The following is a 16,052-nucleotide window of genomic DNA, read 5'->3' as shown; positions in this document are numbered from 1 at the left end:
CATGGTCGAAGTACTTTTACTTTAAATATGCGGCGCGGCGTTGTTCTGGAACTGGTTAGCTACAAATTGCATTGATATAAAATAAACATATTACTGATCTTTAAAGGATGATATTAATATTTCTCTTCATTTGATTCCCAGTGTTCTGCAGTAATATCACAGTGAATTTAACCCGATATGACGCAATACGAGTAGCATCGGCATTACATCCACGAGATTACCCTAATAACCTCAACTGCATCACGTACATCAACGTGGAAGATCCCAATGGATATGTCGTTATAACATTTGTGACAGTCAACCTTCAACCATTTGATGACTATCTTGACATCGGTATTGGGAATAACATCACGGCTGAGTCTACCAAGTTTAGTCTCACTGGTGTAGGTGGGCCTCGCATGGCTACATTCCACGAACCGGAAGTATGGGTGAGATTTCGTTCTGGTCCTGGATCTCAGGCAGATCTTTGGAATGGCTGTGAAGTGAGTGTACATTGGTCACCTACATATGGTAAGTCTGCAGACAATGTTTGGGAGGATTTCAAGATATAGTTATTTTTTTCGAGAGAACAGAATGTGACACTGTCTGTCTGTAGCTCGTACCGTCACTCACCGGATTTTTTTTTCTTATTTTTTTTTTAATTCTTTAACTTTGGACACTCACTCAGTTGAAAACACGATTAATCCTCTGTTAGTGTCTCACCGATATTGAGCAAATTTGACTGCTATTCAACTTGAAATACGAAGATAGTGTGAACATATTATAAAATCATAAATTTTCGTAAAAGCTATGCTTAACTGTTTCATTTTGTCAACGTTTAGATCATTTCTGTTTCAGTTTGTCAAAAATTTCAAGGGTCAACCCGAGTGATTCATTGAAACCACATTCAGTCCAAGAAAGTGCTAAATATGGGACATTGGTATTGTGTGGTAATACCCTCCTATGGCTGTACTGAGTTAACCTCATTATTATGATTATCTCCCCCATTGCTGGATTAGGAAATCTACGTGCTTAAGTCGGCCAAGATTTGTTCATGTAACTATATGGGCCCTATCCTTTACTGTGATAGATAACTTTCTGGTTTCTGGTTTCATTTCAAAACGAAACTACTAATATTCTAAAACTTTATCCAAATCGAAGAGGCGAACCAACTGAAGTCATTTATGTGGATCCAAATTATATTGGCCGTGCTTTCACGTTCCCATTAGATGATCAATTAATTCCGCGGTGTACGGCCAAGGTCAAAGGTCTTATTTTCCATTACGGCCAAGGTCAAAGGTCTTATTTTCCATATTTGGCATTGTTTTGGGACTGATCGATATTGCCAAAATGGTGCATGATTTGATCAAATATCTTTACTAATGTCGTCACATATCTTACAGTCGCGTGTCAACCCGGTGAGTTCCAATGTGATTCAGGATTTGGATGTATCGCAGAGGAGCAGGTCTGTGACAGCTTGGAACAGTGTATTGATGGGTCAGATGAAGATGGATGCGGTGAGTTGGGGTTTTTTTTTCAATTAAATTGTATTTTGCTTAAACAATTTGGTGCAATATGCTGATAGCCTAAGAAACTAAATCTCCAGAATTCTCATCACCAGAATTCACTGCATTCGATTTGAGCCGTAAAGAATTATGAGACGTGAGAAAGACGCCGCAATAAGCATCCGGCAGATTGAAATTGAAAACTGTGTAGATATATGATCATTTTGATATAGATGGTATTCCATAAAGCCAGTGTTCATCTCAGTACATTTAACATTTTCTTACCTTGAGGTATACCACTCATTCTCGCTCTCATTTCCATATGATTTCAGAATTATGTGGTCCAAGAGATAACCTGCTTCTTCCAAAGCAACAACTCAGCGTCAAATCACCCTTCCATCCTCGTCAATTTCCAACCACACAGAAATGTACCTGGCAAGTTGACACAGAAATCCGCGGTAATGTTCTGGTAAAATTCCTCGATTTGGATACCGGGCCCGGTCACGATAAACTCTACATAGGACGAATTAACGCGACTATTGTATTCGGTAGTGACAGGACCTGGGAAGGACCTGATCTGTTGTTTTTTACTGGAAAGTACTTTCCAGCATCTGTTGTTATACCAGAAAAACAGATAATTATCTACTGGGATGCATCTATTTGGACTGCCGGAGGAAGAGGCTTTTCTTTAGAGCTGACGGCAGGAGCCTCAAACGGTATTCAAACTTTCTGTTTTATTTTTGTTACTCTTGTGTTGCTTTTTTCAACTTCTAGAAGCTTCTTCTGCTAGTTTAGTGTCACTGTTACTGACGGTCGACCGCGGATCAAGTTATAATTTCATCCATAGCATGTTTAGGTATGAGAGCAGAAACCGGACTTCGTAACTTTAACGGGACCTCCCCAATCTGGCCGCACTCAAATCGATATAGTTTAGATATTTACAAAATAGTTTATACAGTGTTTACTCAAGTGGAATTGACCCGGGGAATTGATATCTGCATTCCATCACTAATTGGTCCACTATGGCCGCAGTTGTCAATACAGGGTGTAACAATAAAATCTGTACAATTTTTGTGGTTTGATATTTATATGTCTATCAAGATAATTTCTTTTGCCACCAGCTAAGCTTTGTTTCAGTAAAATCGACGGTATAAAAGTGAAGATATGGCCAATTATGTAACCTAGTCTTAAAACCGCTTGGGCCACTTTTGTCTAAACTGTTACAAAAGTGACTGAATAGAGTTGGAACCATGGACGATGCTCTTATGATAGGTAGTTTTAAACAATGGGGTATTCGAAGTGGTAGAAATGATTACATAATAGAATATCTCCTTGAGTTTTTGAAAGTCACAACTAATCACTGACATAACAACCTCATTTACTAGAAATCGTGGCTGCAGCTCAACAACTTCAACCCCAATTCACGTTGGAAGAGCGTACTTTTATGGTTGTGACATTCGGTAACACATGCAGTCAAGCAGAAACCATAAGATTGTTTATAGCTCATTTTCCAAACTCATGTCTCCCATCAAGGCATACAATTATATATAACTATGAGAAGTATGTGGAATTTGTTAACAGAAATGCTGGTAATAGTGGTCGCCCCAGAACAGCTAGAAGCCAAGCAGAACTTAATTTCAAAATCCTATTGTTTTGTACTTATGGATGCAAAAACTGTTCTCAGTTTTATCAACAATATCTCAGGGATATGAGAAATTACTTTATTTATAAGATAATTTGAAAGAAATTTCATGACTTCATTTATAGATTTTAAAGAAATATCATATTATCACTAAGTTCATGTTATGAAGAAACACGACTTATAATTCTTTTGTGTCAGTTCTTTGATGTTTAATGCACGATAAGCATATCTACGCGGTACAAACTTGATGTGCGCAAACATGGCAAAAGTAGCCCAACACGTTTTCTTGACGTTTTAATTAATCGGACATAACTTTTGAACCCAAGCTAGTAAAGAAACCAACTAAACGTCTTCTTTTAGCCAGGATATTACTGATTGTATCGCATATAACATTTGTGCCATAACTCTTTTAGTTTTTTCCTGAGAAGTCAAAATGCAATTGTATAAATTTATTGTTACACCCTGTATATGAGTATTACTCAGCTATGATGAGTACTAAGAACCGCTGCGGCCAGAGTAGGCCAAGTTATCAATCTACTTGAGTAAATATTATTTAATTTGTTTTTATACTTACCAGATTTGAGTTGGACCAGATTGGGAGGCCCCAGTACAGGCCGGTTTGTGTATCAAGTCATACAGCAAAAACTTCCTCTCAAATCCCGTAGATTTTATTCCATGTCTCCAACGCCTAAGGGATTTGACTTAGGTATTTCCCTTGCGCATAAGGGATTTGTTTGGATGCTTCGCCTTAGAAACAAAGACTAAAGACTAAACCCAACATTCAAAGCTGCCTAAATATATTGGGGGTTTTTTTTGGGGGGGGCAATAGTGTTGACTGATATTTGACGTATTTTTATGTATTATTTATGTAGCATTTTTTATAGCGATTTTGAGGTATATGTGATATTTTTGAAGTATTTGAAGTGTATGTACATTATACCATGGTGACCCGCGATATAGTTAAATGCACTGACTTGTAATGGGTGTAGTTGTAGTATGACCATCATTATAACCTGTGGCTAAACTAACCACGGCAACACAGGTCACTCATATATATAACTGAATTGAAATTTACCAATTAATTAAAGACTGAAATTGATTGTCATTTGATAGATTCCTGTCTCTTGGGGGAATTTCAATGCCCTGTCGCTGTAGGCACTATGTGTTTGCATGCACATCAGAAATGTGATGGAAGAACACTCTGCCCAGGGGATCTTGATGAACTCGACTGCGGTGAGATGGATTGAAAGATATTGTAAACCTTTGCGTAAATTTACTTACTTTTTGTTTATCATTCGTTAGTCATGCGCGGGGGCACTCGGTTAAATTGGCGTACACACGCGTGACCAAAAAAACCCACTTGTTTCTTCTGAAAGAACACGTAACGCGCGTTCCGCGTTTTGAAGTCTTCAAACATTAAACTGTTTTAGGGGGTCATATGTTGGCTCTAAAGTTGTTTAGGTGCTCAAATTGGCAAAAATCATTGTTTTGACTGTGTATCAGTCCTATATTTTTACGCCCTGTTTCTAATGTTTCCAAAACAACAGGTGCATGTGGGGCTAAGAATGTGTTTCTGGGACAAGTTGGTACCTTAACCAATATGACATCACCATATTACCCATACAACTATCCATCAAATTTAGACTGCACTTGGGTGGTAGTAGCCGCGGAATCTCTCTTGGTGGTAGCACACATCAAAATGCTACAACTGGAGACGGGTTTTGATTTTGTCACATTCGGAAATGGCGGGGAATCGGGCGTGGCTACAATTGGTAGTCTTACTGGTAGTACAAAATTGCGGACAATTACGTCATCGGAATCGTTAATGTGGATATCGATGTCGACTGATGACACGGGAAATATGGATGGATTTCAGTTCGAGCTGGAGGAGATTGCATCAACCGCCATTCTTGGTAAGTTGTTCATTCTATTTTATGTCGGTCCGTTTTGTATGTTGGCTGTGATAATTAAAGAATAAAGGTATTGTTTTAGCCGCTGGAGTGCATCTTTCGTCTCATATAACACGGGTGACATCGTTATTTTTTCGCCGAGTTGTTTTACGCCAAAACGTGGCTGATTAACTTGCATAATGCGCGTGCGTAATTTACATATTTAGCCTCGCTTTTACTTTTCCGCTTCGCTAACTCCGGCCTAATTAGAGTTAGCAGAGCCAAACGACGGCAACGAAGTGGTCAATTACGTGTGCTTACGAATAAGTGGATAAGCGTGCTTTCTTATTGCTGTTGTAGCTCACAAAATGTAGCACTGTCTTGTAACTCGAATAACTTTGGACCATTTGTGCATTAAGTCATTTACTGTATTCCCCAAGGGATTATAAGGTGGAAGTCTTTTCATTTACTGTATTCCTAGTCTAGGGATATTATAAAATTCGTTTACTGAATCTACCAGGGTATTATACGATAAGATTTTTATTATGTTGTGTAATCAAACTTTCTGTCTGTGTCTATATCACGGTTGTTTGATGTTGTCATTTATTAATTTTTCTAACGAAAAATTATTCATTGTACATTTGTGTGCAAATTGAGGGCGCTATTTACATATATTTTAAATTTAAATTAACCAAATAATATGAAATATTCCTTTTTTTTTAATTTCCTCCACATTCAATAGTCTTTTTTCTGATGTTCTAATACCATTATACAAGTGTTTACCCCACCCCTGGTAAAGATGCTAACAAGATTTAAGATAAATAGCGCCATCATTGTTAACCTTTAGTTTAAAATGGCACATTTTTATGCCATCAAACAACCGTGATATTTTGTATTCTCTTCACTACCTCTTTCTCCCTTCGCTCGCTTTGCCAATATCTCTCTCCATTCCCACTTTCCATATTCTGCATTATCTCTTCTTTGGTATTTCTCCCAATTCCGTGTTCTCACGTTTAAAACTAATTGTTATTCATTGTCATTAAAATCATTTTTATTCTATACAAGTAATGTGTCGTTTCGTTTACATCTTAGATGTATGTGAGTTTGGTGATTTTGAGTGTGGTGCAGGATATTGTCTCAAATTCGAAGCAAAATGTGATGGTTTCATTGACTGCTTGATTAACAAGGGCGACGAAAATAGGTGTGGTACGTACTAAGATCTATGCATTATTACCGTAAAAACTCGATAATTAGCATATGTGCTTACTATCGAGCGCTTTTAAAACATACAAACATGTAGTGCACCATTCACAAAAGTGTTGAGGGTTTTGAGCAAATCAACGATACACATAATTATATATGAACATGTAAACCTGCAAATGTGTGTCTCAAACCAATTAGCTCAGTTGGTAAAGCGCCGGACTTTGGTATATTTTCATGTTTTCAAAAGCGCTCGATGGTAAGCACATATGCTAACTATCGTGTTAATACGGTATTACTACAATTACTAAATATAAATACGTATATGCATGTGATATAACGATGAAACATTGTCACTAACTTACATAAAGTATTATTTTAATAACATATTTATATGTGTAACGCTTTTTCATTTCGCACTTTTTGTAGCCTATATTACATGCCCTGGGTCGTATCTGTGTGATAAAAAACCGGGCGAAAATTCTACAATGTGTATACGTATGGAGGAAGTATGTGACGGAGACTTCGATTGTCCAGTTGGTGACGATGAAATATTATGTGGTAGGCTGTTGTTTTTTCTTTATATTTTATCAATTATACCTAATTGAATTCTGAAGAACCAGCGGAGCACTTAAGGAATTGCATAATTTTCATTTCATGGAATCTCATAATCATATAAAAGACTATACATTACTTTGCACAATGGTAATGTATATTCCTTGTGCAGACTATAGAGTACCGGTACAAATAAGATTTTTGCGATGTTAAGGGCTCGGTCACCCACCTTTCCATCAGACACACCAACTTGTATTCTGAATACGACGAGAATCCTACTAATATCAAATAATTGATTTTTATGACAAATTATTAAAAATTGACATTTAGCAGTCCTCGAAGTACACTTTATAAATCTAATGATATGTATTTAAAGTGTATGTAGCTGGGATGCAAAGCCGACCATCATGAACATTTTGACCGTTCGTATACATGAAGTTTCCAAAAAGATCTAAAATCAGAAGGACATTCCGCGTGTTCTGATGTACTCTCAGGTCCGAAAAAATACTGTGCAGAGGTGGCTGACCGTGCCCTTAACAAGAACATTTATAGAAATGCTTTAAAAGGACAGCAATTGTCGAAGATAAAAACTTATTGTAAAAATTGTTTGTCTTTCAGATAAGAAGAAATGTCCACCTGAATGCAAATGTAAATACAAAGGCTATACACTCGTTGTTGATTGTACTAATGGGTGGAACCCATTAACGCTAACTGAGATTGCCAGGACGTCAAATTCATTGTAAGAATAAATAACGGTATATTATTTGATCCTTGAACTTGTACGGTCACAAAGTTGGAGAGTAGAGCTTGGAACTGGCAGCATACATGAATATGAATTCGCCGCAGAAATAGTAATGAAACAGGATTAATTACCATAGCAATGGATTTATACTAGTAGCTACTAGTTTTGAATGTATTGTCCCGATTGACTACAATACCGCTCTTTTCAAAGACACTAATCTTACAGGTGCGAGTGATCAGCATGATGTGAAAATTCTAAAGAATTACGATCCAGGTCTTTATCCCTGTTCTCTTTGACAATCTATGTGCAATACAGAGGAACGGCGTAACGTCTAGTGCAGGGCAATAAATTCAAAAATAGTGTAAAACCATGCTATGGTCCTACTTCATCACTACTTTTACGGAGAATTGAACTAGTCACCTAACATTGTAGTTACGTAATTCTTCCTTTTATGTCTGTTGCCAGTTCGAGGCTCTACCCAATATGGAGGAACCAAGAGGTGAAAATTATTATAATCTATTCCGACGGAAATGTTTTATTTGGTCTATTCATCAAATTGATCATTTTAGAAGCAAGCAGATAGGTTAGACCGTACGTTTATGCAGAAATACACCGATATGAGCTTATTATGTCCTACAATATCCTGTGAATACAACAAAGACTGAAGTGCTTATATATAATTGGGACAAAATATGAGATTTTATGTTTGGCTTCGAGATCCGGAGGTGAATTTGACAAATGTCAGATATAATATCGAGGCTCAGTACAACACTGCTTCATCTCCAATAGCTCCCCTGAGTAATATCAGTCATCAGCATGATTGCATTTATACACAACATTGCCCAGGGCAGCTAATGCAGAAGAGGTAGTGTTGGCCTGATGTGAGCTATATGAGCTACAACTGTGCACCCTGTTCAGTTCAGTTCAGTTTTATTTTATCAAATTCCAACCATATATCATACAATACCTTTTCATATTGCCTCAATAATAATGGCTTAGGATACATAGAAACCTTCTTAAAATTTAACACTAACCTTTTACATCAATTTGTAAAAACATAAAGCAATATCATATTTTCAGAAATATGTATGTAAATATCACTTTTCTTTTCAAGGACACTGTCACACGGCATGATTGGAGTGTTACAGCCTGGTTTATTTAAAGGATACTCATATCTAACATCACTGTGAGTAAAAGTATATAATATTTCCTCTATATATTACTTTTATTGATTTATGTATAATTATAGTGAAATCATACAAACAAAGTAACATAACCCTCGTCCTATAGAGCTACGTTTTGTAACACGAACTATGATTTATTTATATTCAACATCATTATGTTATATTTGGCACCAATGTATAGCTAAGCTATGGGTCTTTTCTATCCTGTGATACCAAAATAAATACAAACATACCCCATAAAAGATCGCTATAACGTCAAAAAGTGAGCGCACCCTCACAATACTGGGGAATTCAAAAATATATACACAATAATTATGTACAAAAGCATAGTCAAAATCGATTATCGGCTATAAATCCCACAAACATGCACTTTTCACGGGATTTTCTGCTATTTATATGAAAGAAAATGTGCATGAATCATGTTCATACCCCAGAATAATTTCACATGAGTAAGCAAAATACCCAGGGGCAAAATATCGTGCATTTTACGGTAGAAACCTTAAGTGGACCTCACCTCCCCTAACGGTTGACTTTGATTGGCTGTTATAAAGTCCCCGGTTAAGTCGCCTCAAAGAGCGCAAATGATGGATCTACAATTAGCTTGAGTCGTTTGGGTGTAAACGCAAGCGTTTTAGTATACCACATGAACAACCTTGGGGTTGGTACAACACATTCGTCGTAGGACGTAAGAGGATTAAGGTGACAACCTGAACTGTTCCAGTCCTTCATTATGGAAAGATTGAAAGAGTACCAAATTGAGAAGCAAATTTCTGTGTACATCACTCTACTATAAAAGAGTTAAAATTGTTGCATTTCCATTAACACGGTTCATTCACTTTCATTGAACAATCGTGGTTCCAAATTTAATCTCAAGTTGTAGAATATGAGTTTTAGTACCCAAAACATTAAAAGGTCATTCTGTGAATGTACAAAGATATTGGGGTTAAACAACTGTGTCCTGACAGATGAGCATATTTTGTTTGGTATCCTAGGGTCAGTTTCCTTGTCGTCTGCTATTTTCTGCAAATGTTATTATATCTAAATAAATTAATAATTATCGATATTCACTCTACGCTATGTAGTCATAATTATTATCAGCAACATTAATTCGAAAATGAACGAAGAATTGTTGCTTTTGTTCGTTGCACCGACAAAAAACACGCACCGTCTTTTAGTGCGTTGTGATTTAATTCACGCAGTTTTCATGTTTTAGCATACGGCCTGCATTATAATATCGATTCTCAGGTGTATATTATAGATGTGATAAAATCAAATTATTTTCACTGTATATTTCTTTCAGGTCATTGGAAGCCAATAGTATCAACCGATTAGAAAAAGGGGCGTTTGCTGGGCTGATAAATGTTACATGGCTGTAAGTTAATGTGTGGTTTGCTTCTTTGCTTTGAAATGCGCGATTTAAGTATCGATTCCGGTGCTAATGTCACAAATTGACCTTTAGAGCTCTTCTGGAAGTTTAAATAAAACAAATGACATACACAAACAAACAAACAAACAAACAAACAAACAAACACAAGTAAATAATCGTTGTCTTTCTGCTAGTGTATTATAGGATTTCACTGAAACTGGTAAACGTAGCGAAAATGGATGTTACAGTAAATCGCTCAAGGAATATAATTATAATATCATTTACATTGCCAGTATTTTCCAGGACACCTGTTCTCATCCAGGCTAACTAAATCTGGCAGCATAATTCTCCCTGCTTGGTTGCACTAAAACCAGCAGTTGTCATTGATATTGCTAGGACACAGTTACTTAGGCAACTGCTGTTGCAAGTGCAACCAAGCAAGGAGAATCAGATTGCCAAATTTAGTTTGCCTGAGGATTATAATAGGTGTTCTTGTTGGCAATGTAAATGATTATATTTTCTTGGTGATTTGTGCATGTTTCAGTTTCAAATTCTATAGATAGGCCTTTGTCTAGCTGTTGGAACGTATTTTAAACAGTTATGTGAAGGACTGCGGCTAATGACACCAAACGGTGATTGCGTCTACATGTATTATACATTAAATTTACTAATGTATTTAAGCGGCATTTCATTTAGTTATAACAAAATAATTCTATATCTCTTTTTTTTTCCTTCTTCAAGAGACTTGTCCAGTAATAATTTTTCGGTACTTGTCAGCAACGTCTTCGAAGAACTGGAAAAACTTCAAGAACTGTAAGTCAGTCATTTGAGTCGACAGTTATCAAAATTATATAATATTATTATATAATAAGGTTATAGAGTTATAATAAACTAATATCTTTTTTTATATTATTGCTTGAAACCAAATTTCCTTCCTTTTAACAGGTATTTGTGGGGCGTCCCGTTGCGGGCGATTTCAGAGGACGCATTTTATGGACTGGTACAATTGACGACATTGTAAGTTCAAATTTCCATTAAATTATCAGCATGATGAATGTATGAGTCTGTCTGTCTTCTTACATCTGTAGAGGATTTTTAGAAGTTTTGAATGTTTCTTCACTATCTTTGTAGGCACAAATTTTAACTGTAGTTAAATTACTATAATGGCATACACCGCTACCATGGATACGCGACAATTATATCAAATTCAAATAGATGCGTCAAAGAGTGAAAGAACTTGCAGAATTAGTGATTACAAGTTATTACATTGAGAAAATAAGTTAAAAGGAAGAAATGTCTGTTCAGAATAGTGGTCACCACCCAAAGTATAGTAAAACATAATCATAAAACCTAACCCTAAACCTAAAACCAAAACCTCATCCGAATGTCGAACTGGTGACAGTTATTGCAAAGCTTTGTAAATACCCATAATGTTATTATCCTCAGAGTGATCATCAACCAGGCCGAATCAGACGCGGATCGTGTAGCAGTTGACGAAAAGGGATTCAGAGGATTGGATAGTCTCAGTACATTGTAAGTCATTTTGTTTGTTTGGGGTGATAGTTAACATTTTAATCAGGGAAGGAACGTAAGTATGCTTTATGGTGTGACAGCATCATATCATTCAAGTTGACGTTGGAGTTTCTATGAAGATCATGTCACTGGAAAGCGTACATCAGTGTGTAGCGTTAACATTTGCAAAATATTTTTAGCGAAAACCTGGCCCTGTGAAGCGTATGTACATTAGTGCCAAGTTTATAGCAAAATATGTTTCCATGAAGACCCTCGCCCTCGAAGGCGTACATTTATGCACAATAAGTGCCAAGTTTTAGTGTTAATATTTGCAGCAAAGTATATGTCCAGGATGACACTGCAATGACTCTGAAAAGGCTACATTAGTGCCAAGTTTGCGGTGTTAACATTTGCAAAATATTTTTCCTTGTAGACATTGGTTTTGGAAAGCGTACATTAGTGCCAAGTTTGCAGTGTTAATAATTCGAGTAATTTCCTTGAAGACGGTGTTGACATTTGACAAATATTTTTGCATGAAGACCCTGGCCCTGAAAAGCGTACATTAGTGCCAAGTTTGCGGTGTTAACATTTGACAAATATTTTTCCATGGAGATCCTGGCCCTTGAAAGTGTACATTAGTGCCAAGTTTGTGGTATTAATATTAGCAAATGTGTTTTCATAGAGACCCTGTCCCTGGAAAGCGTAGGCCTACATTAGGGTCAAGTTTGTAGCGTTAATATTTGCAGCAAAGTATTTTTCCGTGATGACCCCGGCCCTGAAAAGTATAAACTAGTGCCAGGTTTTCAGTGTTAACATTTGAAAAATATTTTTCCATGGAGACCCTGGCCCTCGAAAGTATACATTACTGCCAAGTTTGTACTCTCTAAATGTAAAAGAGTGAAAAACTCACTCCCCAAAAGAGTGATTCACTTATAAAACCACTCAAACCACTAATAGTGCACAATTAGTGCCAAGTTTGAACGTTAATATTTGCAGCAAAGTATTTTTCCATAATGACGCTGTCAATGGAAAGTGTACATTAGTGCAACGTTTGTGGTGTTAACATTTGGCACGATATTTTGGCACGAAGACTCTGACCCTGGAAACCGTACATTAGTACCAAGTTTGTAGCGTTAACATTTGCAAAATATTTTGGCAAGAAGATCCTGATCCTGGAAAGTTTGTAGCGTTAACATTTGCAAAATATTTTTCCATGTAGCCTTGGCCCTTGAAAGCGTACATTAGTTTCAAGCTTGCAGCGTAAATATTCGCAAAGTATTTTCCATGGAGACTCTTCCAGAAAAGTTTACATTAGTGCAAAGTTTGCGGTGTTAACATTTGCAAAATATTTTTCCAATGAGACCCTGGCCCTGGAAAGGGTACATTAGTACCAAGTTTGCAGCGATAACATTGGTAATATATTTTGTCCATGGAGACTCTGGCTCTATTAAAAGTACATTAATGCTAAGGGTGCAGAGTTAACATTTGCAAATATTTATCCATGGAAACATATTGCATATATTTTAACATTTCCGTACTATTCTCTTATGCTTTTTAAGAACGTTTATTTCAAGGGTGGCCCATAAATGGTTGAAAAAAATGCTTGCCCTTCACCCTTTTGGCTTCCCAATACCTATTTTACCCTACCAAAAGGCTCATAAATATTGCATAGCTCCTAATCAATCATGTAATTTATAAGAACAACTTCTTAAGTAAGACAACCATTTCCCGGAACCATTTCTACAAAATTGTGTATCCATTACACTTTTACCTGAACACGTCACTGGTTGGTTGCTCAAATCAATCAATCAAACAATCAATCAATTAATTCCATGTCACGTTTCGTATTTTTGCAGCTACGTCGATGACCATGTCTTATGTTGTCACATCTCTGATCTGGATAACTGTGTTACCCTTGAACCTCAACCTCCACTCTTCATGTGTGGTAGCTTGATGCAAAACCTGGTCCTTCGGGTCTCTATGTGGATTCTAGGGATAAGCGCTCTCGTAGGCAATGTTTACGTCGTCGTTGTCCGAATCCAGGAGAAAACGCGGAGTCCTATCCAATACAAACAATCCTTCCTGGTCGGCAATCTTGCTGTATCTGATTGCCTTATGGGAGTCTACATGGTTATCCTCGCATCTGTGGATCTTTATTACGGAAACGAATATTTCGTCTATTCAGAACAATGGCGGTCTAGTAAGCTTTGCAAACTAGCAAGTTTCCTCTCCTTAGTGTCAAGCGAAGGATCCATATTTTTCATCACTGTGATCAGTTTTGACAGATTTATGTGCGTCGTTTTTCCATTCAGTAAAATTAAACTAGAACCAACATCTACTAAAGTCGCAGCAGTGATCGTTTGGGCGTTTGCGCTGGCATTGGCAATTGCACCAACAGTTTTAGCGGGACCGGATTCAGATTTCTACGATTTATCCGATGTGTGCATTGGGTTACCACTCATTACCCGTCCTGCAGAATACAGTATCCAATCAAATGCATTAGGTTCTGGTGATGCGGACCGTTCGTTTGATCTTCCTGTTCCACAAGAATTCAAACCAGCTTGGTATTTTTCAATCGCCATATTTCTAGCACTCAATCTTGTCTTATTCGCCTTTATGTTTGTATGCTATGTCGCCATATTTGTCAGTTTTAGGGCTCAACAGAACAAAGTTAAGTCTAAAGGGAGCAGCCGAGATGATGATATGAAGATGGCGATGAAGATGGCGGCTATAATTGGTACGGATTTCATATGCTGGGTTCCCGTCATTGTTATGGGTATTCTTTCCCAAACAGGAGGAGCAGTGATTCCTCTTCAGATGTACACATGGTCTGTAGTCTTCATTATTCCCATTAATTCTTCTCTTAATCCGTATCTGTATACGATTGCTACGCTGGTTGCTGATCGTCGAGCAGCCAAAAGATCAGAAAACAGTCAAAATTCAAGTATGACAATGGAATCTACAACTAGTAGAGCTGTGCCGATGGCTAAAAGACTTGATACCATTGCACCAGAAGACAAAGAAAATGCAATTTCGAACCGCTCAACTGAGAATCTTACTTGACGATCTACCGGGATAATCTGAGAAATAATAAACATTTTATGTCGGAGATAAATGACAGAATAATATTTAGCTGAAATGAATGTCTCATCATAGGAACTCTAGTAATGTCGTATCGCTACATAGTTGAATGGTAATGACAAAGGCATTACTAGTACATTCAGCAATATAAATTATTATCTTCCCATAGTTTATCATTGTTATACGAATATTAAAATCAACCTAGGAAAGTGCACACATTCTTCTACGCTGAAAACAATCGGTTGTTGAACTTTCTTAGTTAAATTAAGTATTATAAACTTGTTGCCTTAATTTTCTCAACTAGCGTTCACGGTTGTTTGATGTGATCCTTTATTAATTTTCTAACAAACACATTGTATAATGTTCAATTCTAGACCTTTTAAAGCCTTTTTAAGATAAATTTTCGTTTCTTTATCAAATTTTTATTCTAAACTGAGCTCAAAAAGAAACTTATAATTTTTTACAACGCGTGAATCACAAGGTCATATCTTAAAATACTGTCAATCAAAATGAACCAAAATTACACACAGGATTACTTTAATACTCTACTCAAAACACATGTTAGTAACCAAGCAGTTGTCCAACTGACACAACAGCAAAATGCACTGTCATTGGACAGCTTCCTGGACTTCCTCCACTTTCACAGCCCAACATTTGGCACCCAGCACAAAAAATACCAAAAAAATGCACACAAGATCCTTGCACAGATGATAAAACGGTGCTGCTTTCTGCTTTTCATACACTTTTTTCATGAAACAGGGCTGGGCTGTGAATGTGTTCCAGGAAACTGTTCCATGTCAGTGCATTTTGCTGTTGTGTCAGTTGGATAACTGCTTGGTTACTGACATGTGTTAAGAGTAGAGTATTGAAGTAAACCTGTGTGTAATTTTGGTAGAATTTGATAGACAGGATTTCAAGATATATAAGTTTCTTTTTGAGCTCAGTTTATAAACTGTACATTTGTGTGCAAATTGAGGGCGCTATTTACGTATATTTTAAATTCAATTAGCCAAAGAATATGACTTATTCCTTGCATTTCATGATAAAATGTTTTTTAAACATTTTCTTGCCATTTGTCAGTATTTTTCTGATGTTCTAATACCATTATACAAGTGTCTACCCCTTGTAAAGATGCAAAAAAGATAAATAGCGCCATCATTGTTCTACTTTACTTTAAACTGGCAGTTTTACATTACATCAAACAACCGTGTGTTGAATTATGAAGTAGGTATTCACTGCACCAAGTTCACATGACAAAACTACAGAACTACAAAACCAATTCACGAGTATTTCTTCGATTACCTATTGTACGGATTACAAAAATGAAGGTTACGAAGCTGAATTTTGTAGTCGCAGTGGTTGAACTAAAATAATGAAAGTGATTTTAGCTGCAATAA

General features: G+C 36.7%; 1 protein-coding gene across 1 annotated transcript in view; it reads left to right on the top strand.

Moving 5' to 3' along the window:
* LOC140166302 (uncharacterized) overlaps positions 1-15,708 on the top strand; it is a 43,128-nt gene extending 27,420 nt beyond the window's left edge. The window contains exons 7-20 of the mRNA XM_072189719.1: positions 142-510; positions 1,383-1,496; positions 1,817-2,200; positions 4,240-4,359; positions 4,674-5,039; positions 6,108-6,221; positions 6,645-6,776; positions 7,389-7,509; positions 8,627-8,698; positions 9,997-10,068; positions 10,804-10,875; positions 11,008-11,079; positions 11,509-11,595; positions 13,431-15,708. Coding sequence (XP_072045820.1) covers positions 142-510; positions 1,383-1,496; positions 1,817-2,200; positions 4,240-4,359; positions 4,674-5,039; positions 6,108-6,221; positions 6,645-6,776; positions 7,389-7,509; positions 8,627-8,698; positions 9,997-10,068; positions 10,804-10,875; positions 11,008-11,079; positions 11,509-11,595; positions 13,431-14,637 — 3,302 coding nt within the window. The 3' untranslated portion in view covers positions 14,638-15,708. The remainder of the gene's footprint in view (positions 1-141; positions 511-1,382; positions 1,497-1,816; positions 2,201-4,239; positions 4,360-4,673; positions 5,040-6,107; positions 6,222-6,644; positions 6,777-7,388; positions 7,510-8,626; positions 8,699-9,996; positions 10,069-10,803; positions 10,876-11,007; positions 11,080-11,508; positions 11,596-13,430) is intronic.
* The last annotated feature ends 344 nt before the right edge of the window (positions 15,709-16,052 follow it).

This window comes from Amphiura filiformis, chromosome 12, assembly GCF_039555335.1.
Source record: "Amphiura filiformis chromosome 12, Afil_fr2py, whole genome shotgun sequence".
Classification (NCBI taxonomy): domain Eukaryota; kingdom Metazoa; phylum Echinodermata; class Ophiuroidea; order Amphilepidida; family Amphiuridae; genus Amphiura; species Amphiura filiformis.
This window is presented reverse-complemented; position numbering and strand designations above follow the sequence as displayed.